Raw genomic sequence first — 17,615 nt, forward strand, 5'->3', positions numbered from 1 at the left:
TATAATTCCATAATACATAATACATAGTCAATTTACATAATTCCAAATTGGTTTCCAAAAGTGGTTGTATTGATTCATCACTCCACCAACTATGTACTATTGTATTTTCCTTTATACAGTACTTCCAACAATGACTCTTCCTCTCTTTTGTCATTTCTGTCAATTTGCTGAGTATAAGGTGAAACTTGTTGTTCTGATGTACATGTTTCTTATTTATTAGTAATCTGGAGCATTTTTTCCTATAGTATTTATAAGAATTCTGTGTTCAAATCCTTGGACTACTTGTCTGTTGGGAAATGACTTGATTTTACACACATACCTCCCTATTAGTTATTTATATATCTTGAATATCAAACTCTCATTTGAGTAATTTGATACAAAGATTTTTTTCCATGAAACTGTTTCCCTTTTTAATCTTGACCCATTAATTTTGTTTGTGCACAAGCTTTTAAATTTCATATAATCAAAATTATCTATTTTTTGTAATTACAACTCTATCCCTTGTTTAGTTAAGGATGTATCTTCTATCCATTGCAGAGAATAAGCATGACACCAAAGAAGAAATAAGAGAAGACACTGTCTTAGAGAAGTGGGAGGTACAGAGGTGAGAGGTCTATTTATGAACACTATATTTTCTGACTTCTTCAATGTATTAATTTTGCTGAAAATTTTCCTTCCTTCCTCCCTCCCTTCCTTCCTTCCTTCTTTCCTCCCTTCCTTCCTCCCTTCCTTCCTCCCTTCCTTCCTCCCTTCTTTCCTCCCTCCCTCCCTCCCTTCTTTCCTCCCTTCCTTCCTCCCTTCTTTCCTCCCTCCCTCCCTCTCTTCCTTCCTCCCTCCCTTTCTTCCTCCCTTCCTCCCTCCCTCCCTTCCTTCCTTCCTAATAATTCTTTGTTATATGAAATAGCGCTTTGGGAAGGAGGAAGGAGAGAAATACTGGGAAATGTTTGGTAAGGTAAAAATAGAAGATAAAGTAAAAAGTTCTGTTTTAAAAAAGGCTGAGTATGAGCTTTGCTTTTGGAGTAGCCATTAGATGCCAAGACCTGGCACACTGTTGAGAGGAATGACATAATAAATAAATAGTACTTAGCCATGACAAGTAACCAGAAGCTGCAGAACATGGTTCTGGATCACCTCCACAAGGAATACATTCAGCTTTGGAACCTAGCATCTACATACCCAGTTAATCCATGAATCCAGGGAAGTATTTTTAAGTGTCAGGGACTGGTTATTTGCAAGACTGACTCATCCAGCTCCATTTGGGAGGAGTCTTTTTTTTATTAAGCAAACAGTCTGCCTGTGATATCTAAAAGCAGACAATTAACAAAAGGATTATTTCATCTTCTTTAGTGGATTATGTATGTTTTACATAAACATTTGAAGCATTTGTAATCTTAATAGAATATGAGTATCTTGATGAAAGGATTTTTTTTGTCTTTGAATGCTTAGGACTCAGTAATTAATAAATAATTGTCAATTGACATCTAAACACATAGGGAAAGTAAGTTAATCATTATTTAGAAATTCTCAGTTAGCTTATATGATTCACCTTCAACAGATACGTCACATGAATCTAATTTTTATAGGCCAAATACAATTGAATGAACAATGTTCATAAAAACATGAACCTAATACTAGTTTAAAGTTTTTCCTTTTTTCCTCTTTCTACAGAAAAAATTTTGTTTATGGGGGGGGGGGGGAGAGGAGTAGCATCACAAATACACTAATACTTAGCACTCAATATCTCCTTTAATTGAAAACAAATGTGAAAAGAGAGTAAACATAGCTAAGAAGATGATACCTCGAGTTACCTAACACATCTAATAGTCATTCTGGTGAAGTTCGGATCCTTGTTAAAGATCCAGGAACCGTAGTTCTCTGCAGATGGAGAAGAGAAGCAGCTCCCTCAGGACCAGAACTAAGGTGGGGAGTTTTTCTGACATGAAGGCCACTTCTAGATCTCTCTGCAGAGAAACGCAGAGTTGGGGATAGTATCACAGGAGAGGATGAACAACATCGGATGAAGGATGCCGACCGACCCTGACCTGAAGTTGGAGCCTTTACCTTTTCCCAGTTTGTTGAGAGAATCTAACAGGGAGTGTCTGAACCCTATCTGTATAAAGAAACTTCTGGACCAATGGTAGACTTATTCAACTTTGTTTCTTTCTTCAGTTTTTATTGCAACAGACGGTATAGTTTCTTTGTTCCATTTGAAATTCTGCTGAGTAGCTATTTGTATTTTTAATGATGGATTTCTAATAAAAATAAAATAATTTAAATTTTGCCCTGAGTTGATGTTTTTGCTATAGAAAGTGTGATAAGGAAGCCTGGTGATAACTGACTGTATCAAATTCAACTGATTGGTATTCTTAATTATTAGGCTGGGGATTGCCTAGGAGCTTAGAGCTTTATGAAGCTTATTCATAATATGTATTTTTAAGCTTTTCAACTTTGCAAGGAAGAGAAACTGTGTAGAACTGGCATTCTCCCCCTAGATGAAAACTCTCTATTTTGGAAATAGAGGTAATCTATTTCCTTGCAAAGAGATCCACAGGGACTCTGGAAAAGAGGTCTTCAGGCTTTTTCTAAACCCTCATAGAAGAAGAGGAAGGAAAGTAGAGGCAGGGACCTCAAAGAAGGTCACATACTTCCCTATACATGTCTGCTTTATTGAATTAAGTTCATACTAGTGAAAGCTGTTTCTTATAAAAAGATAATTAGAAAAGATGGGATAGAGTCTTTAATCATTCTTAATAAGAAAGACCTCATCACTAGACTTTTTTTTTTAATAACTGATACTATGTGGTCATTTTAGGATAAACTTCCAACAATACTGCCTTACAAACCATTCAAAGTGTGTTCTAACTCATTACCTGAAATCCATAACTCACAGGAAGTTCTCAAAAGTTAAGCTGTATCCAGATATAATTGGTAGCTGATATTTTTAACTGCTCTAAAATGAATTAAGTTAGTCCAAATCATATAGGATATGTGAAATAATAAATTTGGTCTTAGAATGCTTTTAGAGAAAAGCTTAATTTGTTGTCTAAATAATTCCTAATTATAGATAATTAAAATCAAGAGAAAGAAAGCATTATACTTTTGGATGACACTATCAAAGCAGTATAGGCTTATAATCTCTAGTAGACAAACTTTAAATATCAATATGAGATGGCATACAGAGACATTTGATGGGTTTCAACTACCAAGATATTTCCTTAGCATGTGAAATTGCAGTTGAGTATTTCAAATTATATTCCATAGCTTATCTGATATATTGGCTCACATTGTTAGGAGACATACTACAGATTAGGCCCAAACCTGAAAAGAAAAAAAAATCACAGACTTTAGTTTATGACATTAAAAAACTTGAAATTTTTTTTTAACAAAAAGTTCACTTAAGTGGATTACGTTTGTTGCTTTTAAAATTCTCAAGAGTTTCATACTTGGCCAAGTAAAATAAGTTATATGTTGTAATTAATATTTTAATTACTACATACACCGTAAAGGATTATAGAATCTCAGAGGTAAAAGGGAACCAACAGGCTACCTGGTTTAACTCACAAATAGAACAAGAAGAATGCCTTCTCTTAACATTTCAACAAGTGGTCAACCACCTCTTGCTTAAATAGTTCCACTGAGGGGGAGGCCCACTGTCTCTGCAGGCAACCTATTCAGCTTTTCAATAGTTTTAATCATTGTGAAAATTTTTTTTAATCTCAAACCTAAATTGTATTATCTGCAACTTCTACTCATTGCTCATAATTTTGACTCCTAGGACATACTTCCTTCCCTTTCCTCCCTTTCCTCCTTCCCTTTCCTCCCTTTCTTCCTTCCCTTCTGCCATTAATCCTGATCTTGTCCCATTTAACTGTCTTAACAAGCATGGCTCTTATTCCACTGAAGCATAATGAAGGTAGTTACTAGGCTAATTGAAATTAGAATTCAAAATTTGACCCAGCTAACTTCTGTCTTTTTGTCTACTTTGAATACTAAGACCAAGCATTTTTCTTCTCTTCAACCAACAGAGCTACATGTCTCTAATCCCCAAAGTAAGAAGAAAAAGACCCTTACCCTCAGGGTGTGGTCCCATGATCCTGAGCAGAAGGCTGTTCCATCAGGGGAAACGCGTAGGGTACTAACTCTATTTTCATGTCCAAATAGGATGGATACCCTTGATCCCTTCAATACATCCCAGACATTGATGGTATAATCATTGTAACCAGCAAACAACAGGCGACCTAGAAAGGGAATGACATTCACATGGAAGAATCTTTCCAAAAGTTCTAAACTAGGGGTCCTTAGTTTTCTAGGTCATCTGGAGCTGCAAAATTATGATTTATTATCAGTAAATGTTTGATTTATATATCTATTTTATATACCTACATACCCGGGGTCATATTAAAATTCTTTGGGCAAAAAGGAGTTGCATATTAAAAAAGTTGAAGAAGTCTGATTTAAAGCAAGAGAACAACCAATTTGTAGGATACCTGTAACCTAATTGGTGCAAGATTATTACCTTTCCCTAACCGTACTGTGCACGATGTATATACCCTTAGATAAAATACAAAATGTGCCTGATTTCAGAGTTGAATCTCATTGACTAGACTTCAGGTAGTTTTTATTACAAAGTGTAGTAACTGTTCTCCAACAAAAGGGTGGAGGTGGGAAGGGGGAAGAAAAATCAGAAATCTCAGGAAATCACGGGGAATTCCGAGGCATTTCTGGAAATGGCTTGCTCTCAACCTGACTTCACTAGATTGATTCTTTTCCTTCTAGAAGTTTGTCTAAGGTTATCACCTTTTTAATTTGAATTTCCCCTTCTTATAGTGGTTGGTAGATTGTTCTAGTTCAGTTCAGTTTCCTTTCTTAAATTCAGGTTATACTTAGTTGCTAGCAAAGGCTCTGTCTCAAATCTTTCTTTATGAGGGTCAACATGGAAAACTTAGTTCTCTGTCTACCCTTTTTAAGAGGTAGGTGGGTGGGTGTGTTTGTGGTAGAAATGGGGCTTTTTGTACTGGAGAAGAGTGCAGGTGGGAAAAGTTTAATACGTCACTCCCTTAGGAAATGGGAAAAGATTTTCCTTTATTTGTCCTGGCAAGAAAAAAGGGGTATTTACTTTGTTCAGACAATTTCTGTGGGTAGTGCAGAGCTGGAGTGTAATTAACTTGAAGACAAAAACTGTTTTATTTTTGTGTTTTGAATCTCTAGCACTTAACACCGTACTTGACAAATAAATTCTAGATGATGAATTGATTGCAATTACAGTGTTAAAGTAGGGGAGAGAGAGAGAGAGGGAAGAGAAGAGAAGAGAAGTAGAGGAGATAGAAAAAGAAAAGGAAACTGTGCATGGGAAAACCTTTTTTTTTCTTGATTCCCATAACCCCAAAAATGAGAATAAGGAAGGGTATGAGTCAACATGTCAGATCATTTGGGGAGTGTTCCATTACATGTGAAAGAGTGCTGGGGATATAAGTTTATTTACTGTGTGTGTTCTTAGTTCTGGTGCCAGTGATCTGGCAAGGATTCTGATCCAAAATGACACATTCTAAGAAATCAGATCTTACCACTGAGGGAGAAATCCACACTGGATGCTCCAAATATAATACTCTCTTTGGAGTAAATTGCCACCTCTCTATCAGCACGTAGGTCATACAAGCGACACTGTAATTCAAATGGAGATTTAAAATAATTTTTACTTTGATTGCAACTTTATAAAGTATGGCAGGTAAATCAAATAGTTTGTGCAGTTTTTGAAGATCATGGTTTTTTACCCTCCCTACCCCTTCCCTTTAGTATTTCCCCCCCCCTCATTTTTCTATTCATCTTCATTATCAATGGGAAAGAGGCAGTGGATTCTATGAAAGTATAAAATATCAAGGAGTTCTCAAGGTATAAATAATTCTTGGGGTCTTACATGTGCTTGCTTTTTAAAAAATATAAATACTGCATTGACTTAGAAATATATCACTATTACTTTTCAATGACTTATAATCTGCTTCCTTTCTAAGAACTCTTACTTTCTAACAAAGAAGTAGAATTCAAGCCAAGTTACCTCTTAGCTTTCCCTGTCTGAGAAGGGGTTTTAGAGGGCATATAAGAGTGATATTTTTTTCTTCTTGGAAAACTCTACTGACATAATTTTCTCTTTCAAAAACAAATATTCAGTAACTTGGAAACATACCGTAGCATCATCTGAACCAGAAGCAAAGGCATCTCCACTGGGATAATATCTGTAAGAGACAAAGTTGTGGTTGCAAAATAATTCTACAGAGATCACTATTCAGGTAATATACCAGCCAAATCACTCTAAAATTATGTACTTCTATAGTGCATTTGTGATGTGTGAAATTTCATATTGATGGCATTTCTTCCAACCTTGTGAGCCAGGTCATTATTTGTATTCCATTTTTGCAGAGTAGCTTAGTGGTTGGAACGCTGGCTTTGGAACCTAGAAGATCTGAGTTCTAGACTTCTAATACTGGGAAAGTCATTTAGGTGCTAAGTACTCTAGGAAACTCGCTAAGACTACAAGCTTCAGAGAAAGTGCCAGTCAACTTTCTTAGAGAGTTCTCATCCAGAAATTCATCACATCAATGAAATCTCAGCCTTAGTCCCTATTAGTACTGCATCTTTTCTATTATGGCTTTTATACTTAAGCTTTGTGGTTATTTGGTTGCAAGTCATGATCACAATATCATAATTACAGGTGTGCAAAGGGAAATGAAAAGAAATGAAATAGACTGTGGTAGGCTCTATAGCTAGGAGTGTGCTGAATCCAGCCTGAATCAATTCATGGAAATCAGCAAATGCTACAAATTAAGGTTTAATTTATTGTTTTGTTGATTCTTGAAAGTGATAGAGAAAATATTAATAATGCAGATTATACTTAAAAGTATATTGTGAGTACATTTTCCCCTCAGAGAAGTGGTAGTTGTAAAACATTTACCAGCCCAGCCCTGGCTAGAACCTATTACCAGTGATGATTGGTGCATTAGAAATGATGTGAAATGCAACCATCAAAGATGGCACGTATCTGGAAAATGAGATGGGTTACAAATGTGGAGAAACAAATGTGGTAAAATGTGGAGAGACAATATGTGGAAAGCTTAAATATTACATTAAACACCCTTGAGATATTGAAAGAACCAGAGCAATCAATCAATCAATAAACATTTGTTAAGCACCTACTATATTCCAGGCACTTTGCTAAGTGCTGGGGATATAAAAGGAAGTAAAAGATGGTACCTACCCTCAAGGAGTTTACAATCAGAAGTCAACATGAAAAAAAAATTGGAGCCTTTACTATACATGTGGGGCTCATTCCACTCCTTCCTTAAACATGTAAAGCAAGCTATATGGAAGGTAAATAAGAAATCAGTAACAGAGAGAAGGCATTATAATTAAGAGGTAATGGAAAAGGCTTCCAGTAAAAGATTTTTGCATAGTAACATTTAAAGACTAACTAATTCTAATATTAAACTTGTTTGGAATAATAGGCAAATAAGGAGTCCTGTCAAATTCTGTCTATGAACCAGCATATTGTCAGAGTCTGATTTTTAATCCATTTTGTAATCCATTTCTGCTTTATGGGCGAATTCATCGCCATTATGGGCGTTGTTATTACAAACGTTATTAATTACAAAGTTGTAATTAATAGTTGTAGTAATGTATCAAGATTCTTTTTTGATCATAGTTTTTAGGTAATTCAATAATTATTATGTTTTCTCTTGATCTGTTCTCCAAATCAGTTGTTTTTCTTCTGAGATGTTTCACATTTTCTTCTATTTTTTAAAATTCTTTTAATTTTATTATTTTTTGGCATCTTATATCATTTGTTTTCCTTTACCCAATTCTAGTTGTTAACTTCCTTAAGATTCTGGATCTCTTTTTCTGGTTGATTAACTATCTTTTCATAATCTTCTTGGTTTCCTTGAATTGTTCTTATTTTTTTCCTATTTTTTAAATCAATATCTTTTATTTGAATTTTTAAAAGTCCTTTTTAAGTTACTGCAAGAATTATTTTGGGTATACGACCATCATCTTTTTGGGGTAGGATGCACTTTTTAAATTTCAGTATCCTTCCCTAAAAATGAACGCATTCTTCCCTAGGTGTCTACCTGGATTCTTTCTTATTTACTCATTTCAATTTTAATTTATTTTTATTTTTAGCACTTGTTATCTCTAGTCTCTCTAGTCCCAGGCTGTAGGGGATCGTGCTGCTGGCCTTAGGTCCTTCTGACTTATTTTCTAAACTTTTTCGGGGATCCAAACAATGTACTCCTTTCCTCTTCCTAACCACAGCTAGGGCCCCCAACCATATTATGCTGGAAATGTTCTTGTTTCCTCAGGGCCCTCCAGTGACTGTAACCTTCCATTCTCTCCTCTGGCCTGGAGCAGAAACTAGGAACTCTCCTCCCAGGGCCCAGGCCAGCAATGTCCCTGCCCTGCTGCTTCTGCTCTCACCAGGTGTGTGCTGGCTTCTTCTTGCTGTTAGGATAGTCTGGGACCATGGTCTGGGAGCACAGCTGGACAGCGGAGGATTCTTCAGCCTTTTCCAGCTCAGCTGGGCCCCTCCTGCCTTTTGTGAGGGGAGAATCCCTGTGGCTGCCTCCCAGCCCAGGTGTCCCCTGGCTGCTGTTCCAAAAGAGAGCCTGCAGGAGTTTGCATTTCACCGGGGCCAAATCTTAGTCCTCCTGTTTTTCCTCAGATCTCTCCAGGTATTCTTGGAGAGCTCTTGTTTATTTTTGCTGCTCTGTGTTCATCCTGGCTGCTATTGTCTGTTTGTGGAAGGAATCTGGAAAGCTGGAACTTTCTGACCTTCTCTGCCATCTTTCCATGATTCCCCAAGTGCCCTAGACCTAACTCATATCTCCTAATGAACTGTGAACCAATGAAATTGTATTCATCAGAAGAGCGGGCAGCAGATGATGCTCTAGAGTTGGCCAGAATCTCTGGAGATCCTGAAGTGTTTGGGACATACATATGGCACTTACATCAACCAGAAGCCTACTGCTGGGGTAATGTCGCTGAGTCTTAGTAAACACGACTAGGTTTATTGTGCTATTGTAGCACCATGCTGCAAATTAACTGGGTCCAATTTTTTTTTTGTCTATTTGCTTATTTTTCCCCAATATGTTGTTATACCATTGCTTATTTTTGTCCAATATGTTAAGTTATACCACTTCTCTAAATAAGAGCTACTAGAGAAAAAAATCTCTAATGAAAAATTATATGCAAGTTGTACATGAATAATGAAGCTATTTTACAAAGGAAGTTGACAGTGGAGAATACCAAAATTTTTAACTATCCAAAAGAGTTTCATCTTTCACAGTACTCACACTGGAAAGCTACATATTCCAGTGTGTTTCCTTTCCAGTGATATTGCCTTTGTTCAAAACATCTCTGTCTGAGATGCTGTCTTTGAAATTATCATTAGACTTAATTTACGGGCCAAATCAGATTCATTGCTTTGTAGTCACATCTTGACTTGGGTAAAAAATTAGCATCACCCAGCTTGCTAATTCATTTTATCAGGCTTGAATAAATTGTGGTCATTTAAAAATTCAAATTCACCTTTTAAGGACCTTCCCTTAAAGTCCTTACTCACTCTAGAATTTCAGCCATGGGAGCCCCATGGGAATAAGTGTACAAACAGTCCTGGGGGCTCGGGGGATAATTGTACTTTAATGTATAAGTTTTGACATCTTTGGTTAAAAACAAGTCCGATTACCTAAAGTTGATATGTAAGAAATGTCCATTTAATTTACTAGCATTCTGTAGTTGTGTCACTAACTTGGGATCTCACTATATTTCCCCTATCTACTACTCTACAGATTTGTGATATGGTTTCAAATATCCAGTTGAACAAATAGGGTCAACTGACCACCTGAGCTCTACAGAGCAAAAAAGCAGGCTTACTCCTCTGGAGTAATAATCTATCTTCTGGTCCAGCGTCCACCTTCTCCCACCTGTCAACACATCATCTCTAACCCGTCACCCAATGGACACTCTGACTAAACTAACCCATCCCTTATGATTGATGGTACCACTGGGGCAGTCAGAAAACCTGCATTCTAGTCCAAGCCTAGATACTTACTGTGTGACTGGGTAGGTCCCAACCTCTATCTGTTTCAGATTTCCCATCTGTAAAATGGCATAATAACGGCAGCTAAACTGAGGACAATAATATTACTTACCTCTCATAGCGGTTATAAGGATAAAATGAGATATTTATAAAGTGCTTGACAACTCTCATGCTGCTTTGTAAATGATGTCATTGTTCTTCATCATTATCTATGCCTTTATATGCCCCCCTCCCCAAATATCAGTGCCTTGCAAAGAAACAAAAAAGAATTCAGATAGTTAACTGGCTGTTTTCTTTACTTAGTATCTACTGTTCTCCCTGTAATTTTTTTACAATCTTGTGCCACATAAACACAATTTAAAGGACATATTAATAATACTGAGGCTTATTTTTTGGGGGAAAATCTTCCCTTCAAGGTTTTGTGAATATTATCTCCCATTGCCCTTTAAGTTTCAATTTATCCTTATTCTGAAAAAAGAACAAAGTAGAGAAACATAATATAGATGTAAGACATATAGTAATTTCCTAACCTGACACTGTTGATATCAGATTCATGTGTTTCAAATGACTGGATGCATTGGCCAGAACGCATGTCCCAAACCATGGCTTTTTTGTCACATCCCTAGAAATAGAAAAAGTTGTTCTGAGTTAAATGCCTAAGAGGATGATGGGGGTAAGAGAAGGGAATAAAAAAGAAAAGCAGATATGATGATCATAAGAGGAATGTTCAAGGACCAGCCTGACCAATTCTTATTCTTACAATACTAGACACATTCTCTCTGCATCTCAATTCTCTCATTTGTTGAGTGAACATAAAATTATGGCACTTTCCACTTTACAAGGCTATTGTGGGGGAAAATGCTTTGTAAATTTTAACGTGTACTAGAACTATGGAATGTGATTTAATACCACTTTAGGTAAAACTACCTAAATATTTCATATTTCTTCAGTAAAATAAACCAATATTCTGGCCGAGTGGATAGAGAACTAGTCTGGATGCTAGGAAGACCTGGGTTCCGGACTTGCTTCTGCTTTATATTGGTTGTGTGAATCTAGTTGAGTGGCTTAAAATTTCAATGATCTAGGAAAATCTCTAAGACTTAAATTGCTAATCTGAATTGGTAGGAGGAGTCCTCATACTAATGAAATCATAGGTTCAGTCCCTTTCCTCTATAAAATAAATATTTTTTTCTGCACAAATTTAATCTTCAATTTAACTTTCAAATAAATAAGCTTTTGAGGGCAAAGAATATGTCTGATTGATGAAAGAAAGTGTAGTTTATGGCTGGGAGGTATGAGATAGAATCCATTTCTATTGGATCATTCTATTAGTGGCTTTAATTCTATTTTCCCTTTTCAAAATAGGTTGAAATCATTTTAGAGAATCCTTTCTACCTACTTCTTCCCTTCTTTGAATCTTTCCCTCCCATTGCCTCTCTCCTTCCCACAGCCAAAAAGGCAAAGACAAACAGGGATCTAAGAATTGCTCTAGTCTTGATTTTCTCCCCCATTTCTAGTTCTAAAGTTTGGGTATCTCTTACCACCTAGAAGGGTTCAAAAAAGGGCCCAGTGACACTACATATTATTTCTTGTATGAAGACCAGCCAATTTAAGTTCAATGAAGCTCATAACTTGTCTTTTATAGGAGATTAATGTAAACAATTTCTCCCTAATTGTTCTTCTTAGTTGACTAACAGACTCATCTTCTGCAAGTGCAATAAATATGTTATTTCATTTTTTCCTCCCTTTTTCAATTACTTTATTTTATAGTTGAGGAATCTGAGGTCCAAAGAAGTTGTCTTCAAATAGTCAGTGGCTGAATAGAGGTTAGAATCAGGTTCTTTCACTTCCAAATTCCCCCTTTCTTTTACTATACCATATTGTCTCTCCAAGTTCCCTTCCTACCACTACACTCCCTGTGTCTACTATACAATGACCCTTGATGAACCCTCCAATTGCTTGGTGTTCTCAAAGGTCTTTGGGTGCTGTTGTATCACATGGCTCAGTCATGTACTCTTTGTTCTTTTAATCCTCAGAAAGGGGATGTTGATCTTTTGTTACTCATTGATACTCTGTTGCAACTAGCTTTTTATTTAAGGAAAAAAAAGCTACTAAGAAAAAAAAATCCACTAAGATTTTTGCTTTGATTCATAGGATGTATCTTAATTATAGAACTTTTCCAGAAGATCTGTATGGTCCTTTGACAATCTATGAAAGAAGGGATTGCAGAGACTGGACCTACACCCATAGGCTTTTTACTGGGTGTTGTTTACTAAAATAGTAGAAAACAGTGTTTGGTAACAAAATACTATAATAACATGAGAAGTAGAGTCTGGTAACTATTCTCAGCCTATCTGTTATCTTTTTGCCTCAGATCTTCCAGTTTTTCTCTAACCTAACTCAGATGAAGAGTCCCTCATCCAGATAGCAAAACCCTAGTCAGCCGGGTCTTCCCTTATGAAAAACGTTCCCGTGCTCCTTCATTTAACGTTCACATTTCCTGGAGATAGGTAGACATCTACTTTAAAAGCCTTACCCCAGACACAAAGGTGTTTCCTGTTTCTGAAGGGGCCAGATCCAGGCAGAGAACATCAGCTCCATGTCCATGAAAGCTCTGTAGAAGCTGCCCACTCTCCACATCCCACAGGGCACAGGTCCCATCCCCACTAGCAGTCAAGATCTGCCCAGTGAGAAAAGGACAAAAATGCTGCTGTTACAACTAAGGTCAAATTGTCATTAGTGATAAATGAACTATTTGAGGGGCTCACAAGAAAAGTTGGTTCCCCTTAAAAACAGTATTTTCAGAGGAAAACACCCAAGAATTCGTAGGCAGAGCACTTGGGTTCAAATCTCAGCTCGGATACTACTCATGGGACATGGTGTGAGTCAAATCGCCTCTTTGGACTTTCAGTATTTCATTTGTAAAAGAAGGGGGTTGGACTCCATGGTCTAAAATGATCCCCAAACCGTGCTCATTCCAGACAATTTGTTGCCTCAGTCCTATCAGGAGGCTACCATCTCCTTTGACTTCCTGAACTAGAACCAGAGCGACATGGCTCTTTCTGGCTCCCAAGCTTTACAGGCAGCTCGAGCTGCAGCCCCAAATGCTCTGCCTCTGCCTGTACTCCTGTGGCCACAGCCAGTGGAGCTTGACTGCTTTTCCCCCAGGTGGCTGGGAAACAGGAGCTGCTACCTGTGGGGACTGTAAAAGAAGTGGGATCCACTACCTTGGAGAGCGGTTGTTACGGCTAAGTTTGCCATCAGAGTCCATCTCAATTTGATCTCGAATGACAACGGTTATGCACTAAATAGAACAGAACTCTTCATAAGCTCGCAGCAGCATAGACAATTGGAGATGCCTGAGCATAGACATCATACTGTCTGTGGCTGGGAAACAAGTCAATGGAATGACAAACTCTCAAGAGGAAGAGGAAAGAATAGAAGCGCTGTGACTTGTCACTTGTGACATTTAGCCTTTGCCCGATGTGCCATGGAAACAGACCCTAAGCTGGAAGACCCTTCACAGGACATCTCTTTTTAACATCCTAGCTGCTGCCTAAATCTTTCCCTACTGCCCATGAGCCTTTCTACAAGAATCTCCAAAACATTCAAAATTTGCTGGAGAAATGATCCAAGTGGTGTTTAAGTTGGAGTCAGGAAGACTTGGTTCAAATTCCACTGGACATTGATTAGCTGGATGACCATAAGCAACTCACTTAACAACGATACTATTTCATCTATAAAATGGGGATAATATCTGTACTACCTTGTCTCAAGGAGTTATTATGAGGCAATTGAAATGATATACATAGAGTACTTTGAAAACTCTGAAGTGATTTATCAATTATTATGATGTCTATAATATGAGTATCATTTACCTCTAACTTTTCAAAAGTTCAATTTTACTTTGAAATGAGTTTTCCACGTGCAATTTTCACATTACACTATACCACATATACATATACACACATTCATAGTCAGCGTTTTAAGGAAAGGATTTCATTCTTCCTTTTTATAAGGAGAGAGATATTGTTCCCTTCCTTTCTTCTTCTGCCCATTCCATTACCAGAATACCAGATATATTAGTAAATAAATACCAGAAATACTAGAATACTAGTAAATGTAACACGAAAAGGGCACAGAGAAGAGAAACTACTGTTAGCAGCTGCTCTGGGGCCCATGAGAGCTAACCAAGATCAGCCAGGTATCATTCAACAATTCATTAGGTTTGGCAGTTTGAGAAAATAGAAGTAAAAGTTTTCCAAGTCACACATGGCCATATTTTCAAGCCTTGGGCTGGCTCCAGAGCCTCAAAACTACTCCAAAAAAAGTTAGGTCTGGATTCAATTCCACATGACTCACTCTAGTCTAGACTTGGTTCCAGCATTCTATAAACTTCAAAATGTCATGGGGCTGATGAAAGAAATAGAAACTTAATCAAATTGCTAAAATTGAATTCTATTTTCAATTTTGGCATGAATATTTTGTTCTATGCTTTATTTTTTCAAATCTAATTTAGATTGATAGATTTATATCTGGCAGGGACTTTGGGGACTATTTTATAGATGAAGAAACTGAGTCCTTGAGAGTTTGATATATTCCCATTGATTCAATGTTGTGAAATTTAATTTTTCATACAAACATCAGCAATACTCTGCACATACATAGTAGTTACTTAATATATGTATATGTATATGAAATATGAGTATATAAAGCTGCTAATGCATAAAACTGCACTATGACTTTTGGAATACCCTTTATAAGGTAACTAAAATGTAGAGTGGTTAAGTAACCACAGTGTAATCTATGTTAGGATGTGAACCAGGATCGTTTGATTCTAAATTTAGTGTTCTTTTCAGTTTTGCCATACTGCCTATATTTATTTAAATACTAATTTCCTAATTTTGCTCCCAAATATGTAGAAAATTGAGTGATTTCCATAAAATTAAAATTTCTTGGACTATTCAGTAAGCCATTTAAAAAGGTCACCCAACAAAATGTGTTCTGTTTTCCTTTGCAAATTTCTTCCTCTTCCTTATAACCATAGTAATGGATAAGTGAGCATTTGGAGTTTTTGGTTATAGGTAAATTTTCAAAGCAGAATTCTCATGCTCAGGTTTTATGATTCCTTTTATCAGAACCAATCCCAATCCTGGTCTTTTCACAGATTTAGACTCAATATAACAAAAAAAGACTTTGTAACAATTAGAAATATCTTTAAGTGGAACAAAACTGTCTTGAGAGCTTTAGTGATCTCTCATCTTTAAGCAAAGGCTTCATGAATTCTCATTAGGGTGTAGCAGCTGGATTTCTTGTTTAGGTACCAGTTGGATTAGACAAACTCTGAGGACAATTTCTACTCTGAAATTTTGTAAGTTTCTAGAGAAATTTACTGAACTGAATCCAATCCTCAGGAATTAAGTCAGAAGTTTATCCAATGAGTCAGCATCCCTTCCTTCCCGTAGGGTAGTCATATATCACCTTACTCTCTTCCACTTTCCCCCCACTATTGTTGCTAGCTGTAGTGCCAACTCCTCTAAATATGTTATAGCTAACCTGGCTAAAATCCAACAATAACTCACACTTTGACAGGCTCAGTTAGTCAGGGGTAAAACTACCCTCCTCAGTTCCCACACGGGCTAACCAGCAAACATTTTGGCTGAGAGAGCAGTCAACTCCATTACAACCTTCGGACTGGTAGTCAGCATTGGTTGGTTGTTGGATAAATACATATCCTGGTAGAAGGGGAAATGAATCTGCACTAAGCAAGGACAGAGGAAATCATGTGGATTCTTAATTTTAAGCACTGCTTTTTTCTTTCATCCATAAACATTGGAACCCACAGTGGGTATTATAGATAGGATGTTTTCCATCAGAAAGAGGAGGTACATTTTATTTTGCTTTATTTAGGTCACTGATTTTAGCAATGAAAGAAGTTTCTGGAGAAGTAACAATGAGTACAGATCATCACTTTTCTGCAATTTATAATCACTGAATTGATTGGAGCAATAAGTATATTTAAGTGATTTGGTCAAGGTTACACAGAAAGTATGTGTCAGAGATGGGAGTTGAACCCATCCTGCCTGGCTCTAAGTGGGTTTTCTGTCTACTTAAATAGAGCCTAAGTTTCTTATGTTGTTTCTTATGTTTCTTATGCCAAGTGATGAGAAAAATTATAAAAATTATCTCTGATATAAATTAGAATCAGTAAAATGGTTTAAAGCTCAACTAAATAATATTTTCAGTATTTTTAATTTTTGCCTTCTTTTGAATATACAGGTATATAAAGGAGAGTGTCATTTAATAGAGATTATTTTGAGTATTTTAAATGTTTTTATTTTAGGGTGAAAATTATTTTATCCTTTGAACCTGTGATACTGACCCCCTTGACTGTGCCTCAGATACAATTTTCCACCTCTCTGCCTTTTCATCGATTGTCTCCATTCCTAAAATGGTCTCCTTTCTTTACCGCTTGCTTTTCCTTAGTTCCTTCAAGAACCAGTTAACATCTCACCTTCTACAAGAAACCTCTGCAGTTCTCTTTAGTCTTGGTGGCTTCCCTCTGAGATTACCTCTGACTTCTCATATATTTATATCTAAATATCTATCTGTCTGTCCTTGTTTGTACATAGTTGTCTGCAGGTTAAATTGCGAGCTCCCTTACTCACAGATCAGACCGTTTTTATGCATTTCTTTGTATTCCCAGTGCTCAGCTAGTGTCTGGTATGTAGTAAGCACCTGGCAAATGCTTATTAATATGGATTGAATATGACATTGCAAACATATGTCACGTGCTTATGTGTGATTTTCCCACTTTTTCCTCACTTGTGAAACACATCTGATTTGACAGTAGATACTACTGGAAAAAGTCCTACTCTGATGCTTCTCTGTAGTGAGGAGACCCTCCATTTTCTGAGACCATCCAAATGGGGCCGTTACTCTGGCCCATTCTCTGCCATTCTGCCCTAGAGCAGAGACAAGCCTGTAGATATATGTCCTCTAAGGAGCAGTCTGAAGTTGAAGAAACTTATAACCAAATAGAGGATGAATTTGAGGTGGGGAAAGGTCAGAGCAACTATTTGTCTTGGGGGGGGGTTAAATTTTTTAAACACTTTTTAAAATTCAATTTTCTTTCATTTTCAGTTCCAAATTCTCTCCTTTCTTGCTCTTCCCTTTCCCCTAGTTACTGAAAAGAAAACAAAGCCCATTACCAATATGCATAGTCATGTGAAGCAAATTTTCACATTAGTCATATCTAAAGAAAGAAAAACAGAAGAGAACAAGTTTCAACTGCATTCTGAGTTCATCTGCTCTCTATCTGGAGGTGGATAGTTTTGTTTCATCACGAGTCCTTGGAACTGGGTACAGAAACTCTTAAAAACCATACCAGGCATGGAAGGGTAATAATATGCATAGTTTGAAAGAGTATCCAGTTTAGTGAGTTCACTGATTCTTGAAGTAATGGAGACAAAGGAGAAGAACGGAAATTCCTTTTTTAAAAAAAAGAGGGTTCTTAACCTTTCTTTCTGTT

At 36.8% G+C, this 17,615-nt stretch overlaps 1 protein-coding gene across 2 annotated transcripts in view; it reads right to left on the reverse strand.

The window, feature by feature from the left end:
* Nucleotides 1-1,727: 1,727 nt before the first annotated feature.
* The window catches only part of GNB5 (G protein subunit beta 5), a 48,409-nt gene continuing 32,521 nt past the window's right edge, over nucleotides 1,728-17,615 (reverse strand). For both annotated transcript variants that reach the window (XM_031955212.1, XM_012545435.3), the window contains 6 exons: nucleotides 12,621-12,764; nucleotides 10,615-10,706; nucleotides 6,182-6,230; nucleotides 5,565-5,661; nucleotides 4,072-4,238; nucleotides 1,728-3,318 (listed from right to left, as the gene is read on the reverse strand). In XM_031955212.1, coding sequence (XP_031811072.1) covers nucleotides 3,307-3,318; nucleotides 4,072-4,238; nucleotides 5,565-5,661; nucleotides 6,182-6,230; nucleotides 10,615-10,706; nucleotides 12,621-12,764 — 561 coding nt within the window. In that variant the 3' untranslated portion in view covers nucleotides 1,728-3,306. The remainder of the gene's footprint in view (nucleotides 3,319-4,071; nucleotides 4,239-5,564; nucleotides 5,662-6,181; nucleotides 6,231-10,614; nucleotides 10,707-12,620; nucleotides 12,765-17,615) is intronic.

This window comes from Sarcophilus harrisii, chromosome 2 (assembly GCF_902635505.1).
Source record: "Sarcophilus harrisii chromosome 2, mSarHar1.11, whole genome shotgun sequence".
Taxonomy (NCBI): Eukaryota; Metazoa; Chordata; class Mammalia; order Dasyuromorphia; family Dasyuridae; genus Sarcophilus; species Sarcophilus harrisii.